Below are 16,761 nucleotides of genomic sequence, written 5' to 3'. Positions count from 1 at the left end.
GGGGTATTATGTAGTTTGAGAGCCCACCTTGTGTATTCTAGCATGCAATCGCTAGACTGAATGCCCTACATTATAAAGATTCTGAGAGACATAGAGTGATACTAGGTTGAGATGTTGTAGTTCAACGACTTGACAGCCTAACAAGGCATGGGGTTCCCCTCTTTGGGACTAGACTGGGAGCTTCCCATCTTATCAGACCTCACTCCATCTTTTCTTGACTTTCACCAACAATCCGCCATGGCTGAACATTGGAAATCAGCAGTAAGTTTTAACTAATCGCTGTCTTATTTGTATTTGCTAACAAGGCCACAGCCATGTCACTGGTGCAAACAGTGCAAGATCTTCATTCGCGACACACCTTTCGAAAAGACCCAACACGAAGCAAGCCCTAAACATCAAGGCAGCCTCAAGCGCTTCCTCAGACAAATCCACAAGGACAATGAACAACAACAGAGAGACTCACAACGCGCGAAAAGCGAAGTTGAGCGCTTGCGACAGGCTGTCGGCGGCGGATCCGCGTCGGACAAGGACGCCGCACCACCATGGAAACGAAACGCACAGCCAGCGCCAAAGGCTGCAGAACGCCCTGCTACATTAGAGGAGCGAAAGAAACAGATCGCACAGCTCGCAGAAATGGGAGTCGCTGTTCCTGAAGAATTCCGCCGCGACATGGCCTTGGCCGGAGAATGGCAGACCTTGTCCGAGACAAAGATCGAGCCTACGCAGGGAATAGATGGACCTACAAAGTCAGTTGGAGTGCGCAAGCGCAAACACGAAGGTGAGGAAGAGGAGGAGGACGAACATGCCCCAGAACCAATCGTGAACAAGGGCTGGGGGTCGAGGACGAAGCAATATCCCGGCGCGCAGGATGACGAGGACCTGGATGACCTGTTTGCATCCACTAAAGACATCAAGAAAACGAAAACTTTCACGCCAAAGGTTGAACTAGATGGACAGTATACTACCACTGGAGAAGCCGATGCTACTGCTAAGTCTGTTAAGAATGAAGACGAGCCTACCAAGCTGGAGACTCAAGAGAAATCCGCGACCGAGGTGAAGACCGAGGTGAAGACCGAGGAACCTTTGCAGGTTGCAGAACCAACAGAAGAGAAACCACAAACCGAAGACGCTACACCTGGAGTTGTTTTCAAGAAGCGCAAGCCTAAAACAATGAGGAAATGATGGTCTCAAAGAGGATGCAATTTGCTAAACCCATTTTGTCAAGTTTACAAACCCGTCCCTGCCCTCGCCCTCAATCATCAACTATGGAATTTGGACTGTACCATTGATCTATAGCCCACAGTCCTGCTACTGGTTTCAAGTACCAGACAAAGCGAGACTGACCAATGAATTATTCCTGCTGGCGGACTTGACTGAAGCCACAGGACGATTTAGATGTGAAACCCTGGCAACAATCATATGATCTCCAGTCAAAGTGACTACCAGGGGTCAATCTTTATGACAGTGTGTTCTTAATAGTGTGATTTTGGTGTCACAACACTTTCTTATAGCGAGGAACAGATCGACTGAAAGGGTGAATCCTTGAATCTGTGATATTGCACCAATATTGTGATATCGAAGGACAATACACAGCTTCCACAGATCAAACGGGCAGCAGAATAACAGGGCAATACTTGAAATGCAATTAAAATGCCATTTAAGTCTAAAAATGAACATAATAAGAATAGAAGAAACCAAGATGAAACAGGAATGCATTCAAAACCGAGTAAATAATCAACACTGCATGAAGTTGGGGTAAAAGCGGTGTTGCCACTATAATTTTTTTTCTCGATCGCAAGAGCGGAGAGTTTCATCGCCGGAAAGGAAAGCTCCTTTAGCCTCTTTCGCGCTTTTCCTGACCTCCACCAGATCAGCACTGTCAGCTACGAGTGCTTGGTTTGTTCTTATAATATTAATACATTGCCCTGGTAAGTCTTTGCAATTCACTGTCATCACCCCCGCAGTCCTGCCAATCCACCTGGTCGTTGTCGACATGCGCACCCATTCTCTCTCGCGCCGGAGCCTCACACCACCCTGTCCCACAAGCTGTTCGGTATTTCTGTCGTTGAAACAGGCCATTGAAGTCTGAAATCTACCTCGCGACATTTCCCGAGACTGTGCGGGGGCTGTGAGCAGAGGCCGTTGGATTCGAGGCAGACCAAATCTCGAATGCGAAGGACCAAAACTCGACCGACTAGCGGGATACTTGAACGTGTGGCTCAGGCGGGTGTCATATTGTCTTTATTATGGTCAATATCGCCGAGTCTTTACACTTGCGCTTGGGACTTTGTCCTGCATATGGTCTGCACCGTCGATTGGGCTTGATTGGATCTTTACCACACGAGACACGGCGCAGAGAGAAAATCAGTTCAAAGAGTCGCTCTTTAGCTGTGCTCCCTTGGCTGGCACTGCTTCTTCTCTTGTCGGAAATTGTTGTGCTTCGTTGCGGGATTCAACGCTGGCATTGTTGACCAAATGAACATTGGCTAATCAATACTGAACCCCACAGTTCGAGTGAATAAATGATTTCCAACTCTCACTTCGACCGATCTGGTTTGAATTTCTCGCTCAGCGACAAACCAGACGACCTTTGACCTCGAAATCTCGACCCTTCCTCGAGTCGTCACCCTCGAGTCTACTTGTCAAATTTGACCCAACCATTCTATCCGATCGTAACCACGAAATTACATTATTCTTTGGGAGGCTGCGAAGCTCAACATGGCGGAGCCGACGGACTCAAGCGTCCCTCCCGGTGAATCGGCCAACCCCCCGACCGAACCGAATGCGCCAGCGGAGGCAGCCCAACCACCAGCGCAAAGCGAGCCACATTCGGCAGAACCGAATCATTATGCAGAGCCAAGTGAAGAACTACCACCGTCATTCGAACAACCCGCAGAACCAGCCCCGTCCACAGGTCCATCCGAAACAGTGAATACAGATCAACCCCCGGAACAAGCCAGCCAGCCAGCTCAAGCGCCAGCGCCTGATGTCACATTGCCGTCGATCGAATCATCGCTTCCTGCGATAGATTCGTCCCTCCCGGCTCTGGAAACATCGCATGGATTTGACGATGCGGAATTGCACTCCTTCGATGAATTACCTCCAATCGGCTCATCTGGCGCCCAAGATCTATCACTACCAGCAATCGATACAACTTTGCCCTCGCTCGATCACTCTTTACCAGCTATTGGAACCGATATTCCAACAATGGATGGAGATCATTCCTTTGACGACAGCCACCTGGACCATCACGATTCCCATTCGGGTCTTCCGGACACTGGACACGAGACGAATCAGCACGAGACAAATAGCGGTCATTACCAGCCGCCTAATGGCACATATCAATATGCGCACAGTCCTGCTCAACCTCAAGGACAGCAGCCCTCACAGGCGCATTCCCAGCACCAGTTTCAAGCACAGCCTCAGCATTACCAAAACACCGACATGTACCACAACCCTGGCCAGGGACAGGTACCTCAAGCACCGATTGGATCACCTCTCCCAAACAACATGCCTCCTATGGCATCCATGGGCTACATGACTGGATATCCCTCCAACATGGGGCAGGGCAATGCGCAGATGCGGTACCAGCTACCCGGGGACCCTAACAAGATGCTATCAGGCAATAGACACAAGAAAGAAGTCAAGCGACGCACGAAAACAGGCTGTTTAACCTGTCGCAAACGCAGAATCAAGGTGAGTCGCAAGTTCGCAAGTTTGTAGTTCGCGGGGCGGAGTCTCGCTTGTGCCCGCACCCCGCCCTCGATTTTGTCAAATCCACCTCAACTCGCCTTTTTGCGCCTCTCATTTTTTTCTTTGACATCTCTAACTTGAATTCTCTTCAGTGCGACGAAGCCCATCCCGTGTGCAGAAATTGCGTCAAAAGCAAACGCGAGTGTTTGGGCTACGATCCTGTGTTTAGGACCCAAGCATCAACTCCTTCAGCTATCCAACCAGCTCCTAATCCTCCTCCTTCGCTGGTTGTCAACCCTCAGGGCCCTTCTACCATACCAACAACGCCTTCCTATCCTTCCGCGCCCCCAGGGTACATGCCCGCTTCTTCCCAACCATTTGCGCCCTCTCTCCACTCCGAGTCACCCTCGGCCTCTACCGATCACCACGAGCACGGAGCTACCCTTGATCCTTCGTTGGACCAAACAAATCATACAGACATGCAGAACGCCGTGCAACGTCCCCAGGGCGAGCCCTCATACAAAGGTGAGTTTTGCCTGACCCCTGCAGGTTCGATGTGAGCTAACGGCTGATTCTAGCCAAAAACCTCCATGTCAACGACCTCTTCTCCCTGAGGGGAATTGCCCCTCCTCCCCCTCACCCTGTCACAACTCTACCCCCTGGTCGTCTCGAAGAAATCCAGGCTGTCTTCCTGGCTACATATGCACCTGCTATCGACAAACTTCTCGAAATTCGTTGGTACTCAGAAAAGGCACTTTCGTTCCTCATGGCCGACTCCCAGCTTATGGCTGATTATTCGGCGTTGATTGATGCTTTCAACGAATGGAACCTTCAAGATGGCGAGACACTTGCTCGCCTAGAAAGCTTCGAGGCTTCTATTATCTGGAAGAGTATGGCGTTGTGTCGCCAGGTGCCTGATGGAGAAAGTGGACAGCACGGGCGTGACTGGAACCTATGCGTGGCATGCGCTCGGCTGAACGTCGTCGAGGCCTTGCTCACATGGAACCACCTGGACTCAAACCCCCTATCCCGGGAGCTCGTCATGGATGCCGCCAACCCCCCAAACAGCCCGGATCAGTTCCAGAGCCGCCAATTAGATTTCTGGGATCAGGTCGGAGAATTCCTCACGCTTTATGACAATGAAGCAAGCTCGGCCAAGCAGATCGATGACACGCTGAGTCGGTGCCGTCAATTGTTGGATACATATGAAAACCGCGACATCATCTACTCCATCACCGTCGCACGTCACCTTGGACAGCGCTGGGCCGATTTCCCCAACAGCTTGCCCAAGGTCGGCTACACCACCGAGAAAGAGGCAGGAACCAAACTCTTCGTTGCGCAAAAGTTCCTCGAAGAAGAAGCCGAGGGCAAGGGCACAACACAAATCTACAAGCGGGTGTGCTGTATGGCAGTTCGCTCGTGGTGGGTTGCCCGTGGGTAATTGATTACCTGCCATCACCATTATTCTTCTATCCTCTTTTGCATAAGTGTTTCCCCGCTACGGTTGTTACACATTCGATCCAGCTCCTGCCTTGCAGGGCTCATATCTTGTTCTTTTGCGAAAAAAGCATCATGGTTTAGGCGTTACGTTTTTTTTCTACCGAATGATACGGTTCAATTTCCGTTTCCGATTTTGCTTCTATCGGGGTTAGGGGGACTGGGCAGCGAATAAAGCACCTTGGCGTTTATCGGCCTTTTCTTCCACCTGCTTGTGTGAATATTTTTGTATCTTGCCTGAGTTCCATACCCTGTAACAGGTCTAAGCTACGGCTAGATGTGTTACTTCGAACAGCCAAAAAAAGAGTCAAATATTCTGATACTGTGCATTTATTTGTCGTAGATGTAGGTGTAGATGCAGTTGGAGAGGTAGAAAATGCTTCATCAAGACGTAAAAGTAGATTCGAAGGGCACTTCAACTCGAACCCTAACTTCTCCCTCTTCACCCTGAAACAGAAACCCAATATCCCTTGTCGAATCAACCAACTCAACCTCCCGCCGCACAAACCCACTATCAGGGCCACCGTGCTTCGGAAGAACAATGTCCTGCTCATCCAAAGCCTCATCTTCACTGTCATCCCAATCAACGGCCTCGACATTCTCTTTCTCAACAGGATCCCACTCATCCGTCTGCCAAACAAGCTTGAACCCAAACGCCGGAAGCCCAAAAAGCCGCGAGACAAGAGCTTTGACCTGGTATGTATCGAAAGAGCCAGGAATCTCTTTCACGCGGACTTCTGATATATCCTCCTTATTCTTGGAAAGACGGAATGCCATTTTGACCAATCGTGCTGCTACAGAGCGCGGGTGGATGACCCTTGAACCGGAAGAAGAGATGACAGCTCTGGTGATGGTAGGTTCGGTGTATAATTCGCATAGCTCGCTGTAGCGCGGGTGTGTGGATAGGATGGCGGGTTCTTCTGCTTCGCTTGTTGCGGAAAGTTCTTTGCCGATTAGGGAGAGATAGTACATCTCTGCGTTTGAGCGGTCGGTTGGTTTTATGATGCTGTAGTTTAGGGTTGTGAGTGATGACGGGAAGCGGGAGAGGGTTAGCATGAAGGCTTCGTCGAGTGTCATTGGTTTTGAGGGTTCTGTTGCTGTGATGGTTTGTGGGAGGGTTGGTTGGTCGAAAAGGGGGTTGTCGGAGATTCGGAGGGTTGTTAGGCCTGGGAAGAGGGTTGGGAGTTGGTTGAGGAAGGTCCATGAGGTTATTTTGTTGCGGGATAGATCGAGGGAGCGGAGAGTTTGGGGGAATTGGAAGTCCAGGGGGGTTGTGTCATTATTCACGGTGTCAATAGCACTTCCTCGGACGGAGAGATGCTCCAGATTCGGGAGAGCGGCGAGATGTCTGAGAGCTGATATTGAGGTGAATTCGTTGTGCTCTAAGGTCAAGGTGGTGATGGTGTTGGGGAGTGGGCGGGTTATCTCAGAGAGCTGATTTGCTGATGCCGTGAGAGATGTAAGGCCGGGGAATTGCGATGCGACAGCAGCAATCTTCAATAGTCAGCTCATGACCTGTATAGATGAGCGGGGTGCATACTTCATCCCAATTTAGCAGCGTGTCTTCTAGATGTAGTTCAGTGACCCCCTCAAAGATCAGATCATTCAAAGCTTGGAATCGGTTTCCACTATAGTATGGTTAGATATACTAAGAACTAACATGATAAAGGTATTACTTACTTCAACTTCAACCGTTTCAGGTGCTTAAGTTGGTTGCAAATCTCCCAAACATCGCGCCACCGGCTCAACAAACTTCGACTGAGATCCAATTCAATGATCTTGGGACAAGTCTCTGCAATTTTTTGGGCTGCATCTTGATCCTGTACCTGGTCATAGGATGGAAGTACGCCAGCAATTAGGAGGCCATCGAGTAGGACAATGCGCAGCTCTTTCAATTCCGCGAGTTGCTTGCGGATCTTGTCGAAGCCGACTTCTTCAACGACTTTTCCGCTGATTTGAATTGCCTTCTTGCGAGATGCTTCGCTGATATTCAAGCAAGAGAGATCTTCAAACTCAGAAGCGTACTTCTCCCTCAAAGCTTCAAGGAAGCTCCGGGGTTGATCTGATGGCCTGGAGGGGCGAACAAAAGACCCCGCTGTAGGCTTGTTGCTTTTGCCTGAGACCGAGTTAGCCAAATTGTTTTGTATAAAGTCATACCAACTTACATGAGAAATATCTGATCCCTTTATGCTCTCCTGAATGCTTGCCCCGAATTGCGTCGTCCCACTCAACGCCCAACCAGTCGCCTGTGGTGCCTTGAACAGTGCCCACGTAGCGAATGGTACACAAGTGGCCATCGAATGACCGACGTTGGCCTACAATTGAGGCACTCATAGTTCTAGCAGACCCGAGGTCTCTTTTTGTTTAGGAGAGTCCGCTTTCTACTGTGATATCCATGGATGGAAAAGACCCGCTTACCTAATCTCCAGGCCCTTCGAAGCTGGGCCGATTTGATCTTCATCAACTTTCTTAAGACTGCGCCGACATCATGGATTACCAGGTAAGTCACGCTTGAATACCCAGAGCAGTGAAATGCATCCGCTATCCCATCCCAGCAAATATCATGCTGACACCCACACCAGAACCGCGCAGGCTCCAAATTCGGCGGCGGCGGCGTCGCCTCCCAATCCGCAACCAACGCCGACCGTCGCGAGCGACTGCGCAAGCTCGCGCTCGAATCAATCGATCTCGACAAAGACCCATACTTCTTCAAGAACCACGTAGGCAGCTTCGAATGTCGACTCTGCCTGACAGTCCACCAAAATGACGGCTCGTACCTGGCACACACTCAAGGCAAAAAGCACCAAACGAACCTCGCCCGCCGAGCCGCGCGCGAGCAGCGCGAAGGCCGGAACCAGGACCCTTCATCTCTGCCCGGTGTCATGGGCGTGCAGGTCAAGAAGCAGATGATCAAGATTGGCCGGCCCGGATACAAAATCACCAAGATTCAGGATCCCCTGACCCGCCAGCTTGGTTTGCTGTTCCAGTTGCAGTACCAGGAAATTACACCTGGTGTTGTGCCCCGTGTCCGTATCATGTCTGCTTTTGAGCAGAAGATTGAGGAGCCTGATAGTCATTATCAGTATCTGGTTGTGGCGGCCGAGCCGTACCAGAGCTGTGGGTTCAAGTTGCAGGCTAAGGAGATTGATCGTCGCGAGGATCGGTATTGGACTTGGTTTGATGAGGATAGTAAGGAATTCTGGGTGCAGATTATGTTTAAGACTGAGCGTGAGGAGCGGTTCAGTGGTGTGCCTGGTTTGGCGCCTATGCGGGATTGATTGATTTCTTTTCTTCGCTATCTACTGTCTCTTCGGCAACAAAAGATCGTTGTCTCTATCTCTATGGTGGGAATTAGGACCAGGCGTTTGGGGGTTCCATGTGCATAATTTTTACCTCGAGCGATTGGCTTTTATGGCAATTGATATTCTACTTACGATGGCCATGCCATCAAGGATACTTTCAAGATATTTCCAAAACATTGCTTGTACGACCAGGTTTTGAGAAGTCATGTTCCTATTCCTGGCTTCAAATCCTTGCTTTATATTACATGTAGGCATAGTCTGATCGCAGGGGCTACAGTCACTACAATAACAGGATATCGCCTAAAAATAGAGTCCCTTTGTTCTCTCGGGGGACCCTATCATTGTAGATCAACGCTAGCTAGGAACTGCTCTTAGCAGGATACCCCCGAAAAATAGTATGCGAGCCTCGAAAGAAAAATGCAGGGCGTTAGATATCAACAAGTGAAACCAAAGTGGGTCATGATTCAGGAAAACCTCGCGCTGATATGCTCAATGATAATGTGTAGAGATGAAAACAAAACCGAGTATATCTCTGATCGACAAGACAGGATGCTTGAAAAACGGATGCAAGCCCAGCCTGCTTCCTAAAATCTTCCAGCACCAGTCGATCACTCTCGGATTATGTGCAAGCCTAGTTACTTTGGAAGGCATTGAAAGCCTTGTAGGTGTAACCAATGAATGGCAAACTCATCTCGGCTTCCTGTGAGTCCGGCATGGCACGAGCCTGGGCACGGTGGATGGCGCTGGTATCTTCCTGAGGAATCTCATCAATGGGGAAGTATGAAACATCGATGTTGGAGCTGAGGCGGGGCTCGAAGGGAGCGCGAATGCTCCGCAGTTGGTCCCAGACAACTCCCCGGAAGAAGGGGTGGTTCTTGATCTGTGAGGCTCCTCCATGCTGGCCACCGTCGCTGCCGATACGGTGGTCGGGGTCACAAAGGAAGCTATAAATATTAACACACATTCCGGTATCTTTTCCTCGGAAAAAAAACTTACCTTCGGATCAAGGATTCGGAATCACGCGAGAGAACCAGCTCATCAGGGAAGTACAAGCACTCTCTCCAGTTGACGATCTTCCGGTAGGTGTCGGTTGTGTCCTCAGCACAGAAAGGAGGCCAGCCAACCAGACATTCGAACATGATAGCACCAACGGACCACCAATCGCAAAGGTAGGTATATCCTTGGCCGTTGAAGATTTCAGGCGCAATATAATCTGGAGTTCCAACAGTCGAGTAAGCCATCGCACGACGGGACTTTCGCCAGGTGTTGATCTGCCCACGGTTGGACACCGTGAGGTTAATCGCATCATTAAAGTAACCAGAGTTGCGGTTCCGGTCCTTGGAAGTAGAGTTTTTGAGAAGGTTCTGGTAGTAAGCGTTGTCGTGGGTCTTTTTGCCTCCAGTCGAAAGACCGAAATCGGTAAGCTTGACATGACCACCGCGGTCAAGTAAGATGTTGTCGGGTTTGATGTCACTATCCGCTTGTCAGTACGTATTTGAACAGGTTGCGCATCGGGTCACTAACCGGTGAAGGAAACCAAGCTTGTGTACAGCTTCTATGGCCATCACAACTTCGGCCATGTAAAAGCGAGTGATATCCTCGGAGAAGATCTCATACTTGATCAACATGGTCATCAAATCACCACCGGGCAAGAACTCCATCAGCAGATAAAGGTACGCAGTGTCCTGGAACGAAGCGTGTAGCTTCACCAGCCAAGGGTTGTCCTTTGAGTCCGCCAAAATATCACGCTCAGCACGGACGTGAGCCAGTTGGTCCTTCTTGAACATTTCCGTCTTGATCAAAGACTTGAGGGCGTAGATCTTGCCATCGGTCTTGCGCTGCACGAGCTTGACCTCACCAAAGGCGCCCTTTCCAATAATCTTGATAGTCTGGAAGTTGTTCGGAGTCTCCTTGGTACGTAGGAATCGAAGGAAGTCGGATTCTCTTTTTGAGATAACATCGGCATCCTGGCGCTTCTTGTCAAGGGGAAGATTGGGGTCACGAATCGTCTTGTCGAGTTCCGCCGAGCTGTAATTGTCAGACCAAAGCAGATCTTCACGCGTGTAAACACTTACCGCATGTTACGGTCACGGGCCCGCTCAATGTTCTCGTGAAAGAACACAGTCACCAGCTCCTTCGCGGCCTTACCCCGCTTGTGCACATTCTCTGAGTATCGATCGGGGAAACGTTGCAGTTCCTCATTCTCGGAGGGGGGTCGAGGGCTGCGGGGCACTGGAGGAATAAGGTGTGAAGCCTGGGCTGGGGCCTGGGCTGGAGAACCACCAGCGGTGCGAGGCCGCTGAGCTGGCGATGCAGCCCGATTGAAAAAGCCTGCTCGGTTTGCGTTGAGGTCCTGGTTGGAAAATTGCTGAATCAAGCCATTGGTACCGTCATTGGCGTAGCCCATGCGTTGTTGGTAGGCGGGTTGGGGCGATTGCAAGGCTTGCTGCTGAGCATATTGCTGCTGTTGCTGTTGCTGTTGCTGTTGCTGTTGCTGTTGCTGTTGCTGTTGCTGTTGCTGTTGCTGTTGCTGTTGCTGTTGCTGGGCATACTGCGCCTGCACCTGTGGTGGGTAGGGCTGAGGCATGAAGTATCCCGGTGCATAAGCTGGGTTAGAGGGATCGACATAGTCCTGAGCCCCCTGAGTCTGATAGATGGGCTGGGGAAACGCGGAGGGAGTGGTGGGATAGGCACGGTTGTTGGAATTGCCATTGTAGTTACGGTCATTGTACCCGTAGTTCATGTTGTTCCTGTTATTCGGATCCATCTTGACAGGACGGGGAAGAAAGGTGGATGAGAAAGAAAGAAAAGAGGGCGGGGAGTAAAGAAGCGGTGGCTCAGGAGGCAATCTAGCCCCTCCAATCAAGGCGACGGGTTTACTTGATTTGTTCGATTTGAACTGAAACGCGAAGGTCTGCGAGTTTGTGATACTTCAAAGAGTTTCTAGGAGACACGAGCAGGCGGTTAAATAGTTCCTGAGATGGTTCATTGCCAATGTCGAAGGTCTACGGGCTACGGGTAGCTATACCCCATCCAGTGTGATTGTGGCATATATTCACACATTCTATACCACAACAAACACCCCTCCAAATGTAGAGTCCTGACACAAAGGATGGCACAATCCAGGGGGAGGGGCATGTACTGTGTACTTGTACAGGAATGCGAGGCTCCGTGCGAGTTCGGAACGTTGTATTGGATGCCGTGAGGATTTCAGTCTGGACTGGGCAGATCTCACATAGCTTGCACCACGAAGCTACAGGCACAAAAGTATAGTCCAGGGGTTTATAGTCCAGGGGTTCAAGGACAGCCTGATCGACATTGAAAGTATCATGCATCGGCCAGGATGAAGTCGGCCGGAGGGAGTCTGTCCATAGCTCACGTGAGCGGACTAACATAACCCCGATGGCAACTTTTTTCCCGAACAAGCATGTCCCGGGGTTTACTGCGTGTCTTGAGTGAACATTCAATCTCTCCAATATCAAGTTTCAATGGCAGATCCAACCACTTCTGCTGCGGCCACAGGCGCCAGCAAGCCCGCTGCGGCTCCGAAGCCACCCAACCCAGTGTTCGCAATGATGGGTAGGGCTGTTCCCCAGATTCTGTCCGCCGAAGATGCTAACGTTCGCGATAAACAGGCATGCCCAACATGCGCTTCAAACTGCCTTCCCGCAACTGGATGATCTTTCTCACAATCACCGGGTCATTCACGGGTGCTCTCATCTACGACCGCCGCGAGAAACGCCGCGCGCAACAAAAATGGTCGGAGCTCGTGGCTCACCTTGCCAACGATCCCCTACCCATTGACCAGATGCGCCGCAAAATGACGGTCTACCTGGCTGCACCACCTGGAGATGGCTTGCGCGTGGCCCGAGATCATTTCAAGGAATACGTCAAGCCAATCCTGGTCGCCGCCGCGTTGGACTACACCGTGGTTGAAGGACGACGGGAGGGAGACGTGCGTGCCGGCATGGCGGAGAACATTCGCAAGCTGCGTCGCAAGGCTGGTGAGCCAAGCTCAGCCGTCGAGGAAACCGGTGTCGAGGCCATCGTTGCCGAGACGCGCGAACGCATCGGTATCTCCGATGAACCCGGCCCCAAGGGTGATCTCGTGATTGGAAGACACACCTGGAAGGAATATATTCGCGGATTGCACGAGGGTTGGCTCGGACCGCTGGACGCACCACCTCCACCCCCTGCCTCAGCTCCCGAAGAGATCCCGGAGACAGTTGAGGGCATCAACGTGGACGGCACACCCGAGGCCGCCGAGACCGAGAAGGAAGAAAAGCCCAAGCCCGTCGGTCCTACGCCCGCATATATCACTCCCACCGACTACTCGTCCGCCAGCCTCCCCTCTACCCTCCCCCACAGCTTTGACAGCTCCATCCCCGTCGAATTCCCTCACATTCTCGGCTTCCTCAAGACCCCAATCCGAATTTACCGGTTCCTCACACAACGCTACCTTGCCGATAGCGTCGGCCGCGATGTTGCTGCCATTGTCCTCGCAGCCAATGCCCGGCCATACCGCGATGATGTCCTCAGCCCTGACTTCGACACCACCGGTGCAAGTGTTGACTCTACCCCATCCCCTGACAGCTCTTTCACGGACCTCCCATCGAACAACTTCGAGCAACAGACCGTCCTAGAGGCTGCCGAGAAGGAGTGGCACAAGTCCGTGCACAAGCACGAAGAAGGCGAAGGCGAGCGTGTCTGGCTCAACGACATTGTCCTCGATCCCCGCATTGCCTCGCGCATGCAGCGTGCCGTTCTCTCGCCCGAGGATGACGGCCGTGCTCAGCGCATTGCCGAGCAGCAGGAGTATATTCTTGGCGAGGAGCGTCCCGTTCCCGTTCCTTTCTGGAAGCGCATGTGGATCGACTACGGCTACGGCGAAAGCGAGGAGGCCCTGAAGCGCAAGCCGATTCTGGGTAACATTGACGGAGAGGATGGACAGTGAAAAAAGGCAAAAGCAGATGTTTCAAACATATTTTCGCCTTGATCTTGATGGTATGAAATTTTGTTTCATTTAATAGAACGGTTTATGGGATCCATGGATGGGATTCTTTCTTTCTTCGCTGGCATTTGGAGCACGGCTTGTGTGTTTTCTTTTGTTGTTTTTGCATATCCTGACTCCCCCCTCGGCTTGTACATTAAAGGCGCTTTTATGTTTGTGTCAATGTTGATTTAGAAATGTACATTGTCAAGGAAACATTGTTTGATCTTGGTAGATTGGTAACTACCTTGAAATAGATACTGGTACATTGAGTCCTTTTTGTGTTTGTATACTTTCAGACATTTGAGTCAGTTGGAGTATATTGCAAGATCATCTCTCTCCCCGGTCTTTGTCTATGTTTGCACCTTTTTTTCTCATTCCACATGCCACATTCCATATTCAAATCCTTCTCGCTAGTGTGTCCATCGCTGCGTAGGTTATCGTCGAAGCTTGGATGTCACTTGCGGGAGATGAGTGCCATGTAATGGTCGACCTCCAATCAGTTCAGTTCAACTGGAAGACGGAAGACTCGGGCCACTTCTTGCTGGCCTTCTCAGCGTAAGCGGTCTTGTCACTGCCCCACTTGTTCAACAAGTCAATGGCAATAACAGCCTCGTCGATAGTGATCTCAGGAGCATCAAGGGTGGCAAGGAGCTCCTTCTCGCACTGCAACTTGGACTCTGGCTTCAAGAGGTGGCGTCCGGAGAGGGCGGCCTGTACGTGAGCGACATTCCCTTTGTTGGAGGAAAGGTAGGACTCGTTCCATTCCTCAAGCTTCTGAGACTTGGGGAGCAGCTTCTCGAACTCGGCGTTGACGGCCTCAGCAGCCTGCTCGGGGAGAGGCTCGGAAAGGTTGTCCAGGGCCTTGCGGAAGCGAAGCAATTGAAGGTGAAGAGTGGGGTTTGAGGGGTCAATAGCGTGAGCAGCGGAGAGGCATTTGACGGCAAGGAGGTGCTTGTCTGTGAGTTTGTTAATTTTCAGGTACTTAAGCCCAATCTGGATCATGGTGGTTAGAACTTACTCTTTCGGAGGTAGACCTCGAAACCAAGACATTGGGCCTCAATGTTTTTAGTGCCGAATTCGAGCAGTGGGGTCAGGAACTTCATGACGTCCTTCAGGGGGTCCTGGGTCTGGACCAAAGTGTTGCCCAGAGGGTCAGGGTCCTCCTTCTTTGTTTCGCCATCAACGCTCTTGGCGTTAGCAGCGGCGGCCTTTCTTGCCTCGCGCTTGTCAGATTCAATCTTCTCCAAACGTTGCTGCTCTTTCTTGGCCTTCTTGAGGGCCTTCTTTCGCTCATTCTCATCAGTAGAATCGAGTCCATTGGCACCACTGGGCATGGGTCCGTGGACAAGATCGGGCTGATCGTGGAGAAGCAAGTGGGCCTTGACAGCGCCAAGCGCGATTCTGGTGTAGAAGGGGTGTTCACGCAGGCGGTCTTCCCAGCGGACCATGTCCACGTAGGCCCTGATCATACCCTTGCGGAGAGAGAAGCTGTGGAAGTCGAACTGATCTTCTTGCCAGGTATCGAAGATGTTATAAACGGAGTGGAAGCGCTTCAGGGCAAGGCCAAGCTTCTTCTGTCGGAGGAATGCCTCGGCATCCTCGGTCAAGAACCAGGTGCACTGCATCTCGTGGAGATCGCCCAATGTGCCACCGACGGTCTCATTGCGAGTGAATTTGCTCATGAGATCCAGTCCCTTTTCATTTTCATTGTTGCGGAGCGCATACTTGGCAGCCTTGGTGTTGATGTGGCGATCCTTCTCGTCCAACAGGCGAGCCTTCTCCATCTCTTCTGCCGCTTTGGCCGAGTTGCCGTAGTGCTTCCAGATGCGCGCCTTGGTCATCTGATACTCCACAGCCTTGGGTGACTGTTCGATGGCCTTGTCAACATTCTCCATAGCCTTGGCGAGGTTGCGGCTGAGGTGGTAGTTATAGTGTTGAGCTAGGAAGTAGTAAGTGCATGACAAGAACTCGTTCTCGCCCTTGGACTCGGCGGAGCCATTGGACTCCGAGCTTGCCTGAGAGACGTAGCTTTCCACTAGTTCCTGTACAACTTCACGCTTGGTTGGGTTGGTATAGAGGTGCTTGATGTTGACGAATAATGAAGGAACGCCCTTTTTCAGCATGCGCTGCAGGTAGGCGTCCGCGGCCTGCTTGAATTCCTCGCCTTCTAGGAAGTCGAGGGGAATGCGACGAGCAGCGTCACAACGGGGGTTCTTCTGAACCCACTCATCGTACAGGGCCTTCAATGCCTTGTGATCGGTTTCCGGGATGGCCTTGGCCAGGATCAAACCATTATAATAAATCGAGTTGTCCGGGTTGCGCTCCAGGAGTGCTGTATAGGCCGCCTCGGCCTCGGCCTTGCGGTCCAGTCGCAAAAGATAATCCGCCTTCATCTCCATTACTGCGAGCACATCGGTACACCGGTACCCAACGGCCTCAAGATGCTCCAAAGCTCTCTCGAGGTTTCCAGACTCCGCGATGATCGAGTTCTTGTACAGAATAGCCTCTGAGTTTTCCATATCGGCGACAGGTGGTGTTGTGCCCTTCAATGTGTCCTCGTAAGTCGTCAAAACCTTTTCGGCTTCCTCGAAATCTCCGGCCAAGTGGTGGGCAATCGCGAGAGCGGTCCAGTTCTGACGAAATCCGGGGCGAGCTTGCAGCATGGCACTGCGGCTCTGAATGTATCCCTGGTAGTCCCGCATCTGCATCTGGAGCAGCGCGAGATCACGTTGAATGGGTTGCGATTCGGGCTCAAGGCGCAGAGCAAATCGGTAAGCCTTGATGGCCTCCTCGTAGTTCTTTTCTTGGCGGTACAGCAACCCATAGACGTGCCAGGTGATATGCGACTTCATGTCGTTTCGAAGAGCCTCCTTGGCGAGCGCAAAGGCCTCCTCCGATTGTCCGATCTGGCTCATGTTGAGAGCCTTCATTGCCTGGGTGTCACCATGGGTAGGGTTCTTGCGAAGAACCTGTTCTGCCGTTTTGATGCCTATTGAAGAGCGACGTGGTTAGACAGCAGCAAACTTAGGGCGGGAGGGGCGTACCTTTCTTGTACTGCTTCATCTCAAAGTGGCGAACCACTTGACGAAACAAGGACTGATCCTTGGAGTTCAATGGTTGCGGCATGGTGGGCGATGCTGATGGAGGACCTGTGTGCGAGGGTGGAAACGAAGTGTGCGGGGGACGACTTCTCCGAGTCCGACCTGGCAGAATGAACAGACCGATAAGAGATAGCCCTGCGTTTGTTCACCTTCGACTTTATAGAGGGACAAAATT

At 51.5% G+C, this 16,761-nt stretch overlaps 8 protein-coding genes across 8 annotated transcripts; 4 read left to right on the top strand and 4 right to left on the bottom strand.

The window, feature by feature from the left end:
- Positions 1–237: 237 nt before the first annotated feature.
- Positions 238–1,182, top strand: N7508_007922 (putative formin binding protein; the record flags this gene model as incomplete). Its single annotated transcript, XM_058465986.1, has 2 exons — positions 238–261; positions 313–1,182. 2 exons carry the CDS (start codon positions 238–240, stop codon positions 1,180–1,182), a joined length of 894 nt encoding a protein of 297 aa, XP_058317314.1.
- Positions 1,183–2,718: 1,536 nt separating this feature from the next.
- On the top strand, positions 2,719–5,134 carry N7508_007921 (putative C6 finger domain protein; the record flags this gene model as incomplete). The annotated part of the gene is made up of 3 exons (XM_058465985.1): positions 2,719–3,696; positions 3,846–4,218; positions 4,272–5,134. The coding sequence occupies 3 exons, from the start codon at positions 2,719–2,721 to the stop codon at positions 5,132–5,134; spliced, it is 2,214 nt and encodes a 737-aa protein (XP_058317313.1).
- Positions 5,135–5,574: 440 nt separating this feature from the next.
- Positions 5,575–7,524, bottom strand: N7508_007920 (uncharacterized protein; the record flags this gene model as incomplete). The annotated part of the gene is made up of 4 exons (XM_058465984.1): positions 5,575–6,684; positions 6,731–6,818; positions 6,871–7,306; positions 7,356–7,524. 4 exons carry the CDS (start codon positions 7,522–7,524, stop codon positions 5,575–5,577), a joined length of 1,803 nt encoding a protein of 600 aa, XP_058317312.1.
- Positions 7,525–7,678: 154 nt separating this feature from the next.
- Positions 7,679–8,468, top strand: N7508_007919 (spliceosome assembly protein PRP11; the record flags this gene model as incomplete). The annotated part of the gene is made up of 2 exons (XM_058465983.1): positions 7,679–7,690; positions 7,773–8,468. 2 exons carry the CDS (start codon positions 7,679–7,681, stop codon positions 8,466–8,468), a joined length of 708 nt encoding a protein of 235 aa, XP_058317311.1.
- Positions 8,469–9,123: 655 nt separating this feature from the next.
- Positions 9,124–9,456, bottom strand: N7508_007918 (uncharacterized protein; the record flags this gene model as incomplete). The annotated part of the gene is made up of 1 exon (XM_058465982.1): positions 9,124–9,456. One exon carries the CDS (start codon positions 9,454–9,456, stop codon positions 9,124–9,126), a length of 333 nt encoding a protein of 110 aa, XP_058317310.1.
- A 1,107-nt stretch (positions 9,457–10,563) lies between these two features.
- On the bottom strand, positions 10,564–11,259 carry N7508_007917 (uncharacterized protein; the record flags this gene model as incomplete). Its single annotated transcript, XM_058465981.1, has 1 exon — positions 10,564–11,259. The coding sequence occupies one exon, from the start codon at positions 11,257–11,259 to the stop codon at positions 10,564–10,566; it is 696 nt and encodes a 231-aa protein (XP_058317309.1).
- A 721-nt stretch (positions 11,260–11,980) lies between these two features.
- Positions 11,981–13,446, top strand: N7508_007916 (Tim22-complex subunit TIM54; the record flags this gene model as incomplete). Its single annotated transcript, XM_058465980.1, has 2 exons — positions 11,981–12,071; positions 12,128–13,446. The coding sequence occupies 2 exons, from the start codon at positions 11,981–11,983 to the stop codon at positions 13,444–13,446; spliced, it is 1,410 nt and encodes a 469-aa protein (XP_058317308.1).
- A 540-nt stretch (positions 13,447–13,986) lies between these two features.
- N7508_007915 (peptide alpha-N-acetyltransferase complex A subunit NAT1) lies at positions 13,987–16,611 on the bottom strand (the record flags this gene model as incomplete). Its single annotated transcript, XM_058465979.1, has 3 exons — positions 13,987–14,441; positions 14,504–16,474; positions 16,530–16,611. The coding sequence occupies 3 exons, from the start codon at positions 16,609–16,611 to the stop codon at positions 13,987–13,989; spliced, it is 2,508 nt and encodes an 835-aa protein (XP_058317307.1).
- Between the last annotated feature and the right edge of the window lie 150 nt (positions 16,612–16,761).

This window comes from Penicillium antarcticum (genome assembly GCF_028974205.1).
Source record: "Penicillium antarcticum strain IBT 31339 chromosome Unknown utg000008l_segment0_segment0, whole genome shotgun sequence".
NCBI lineage: Eukaryota > Fungi > Ascomycota > Eurotiomycetes > Eurotiales > Aspergillaceae > Penicillium > Penicillium antarcticum.
The sequence above is the reverse complement of the archived record's forward strand: the minus strand, read 5'-3'. Positions and strand labels throughout refer to the sequence as shown.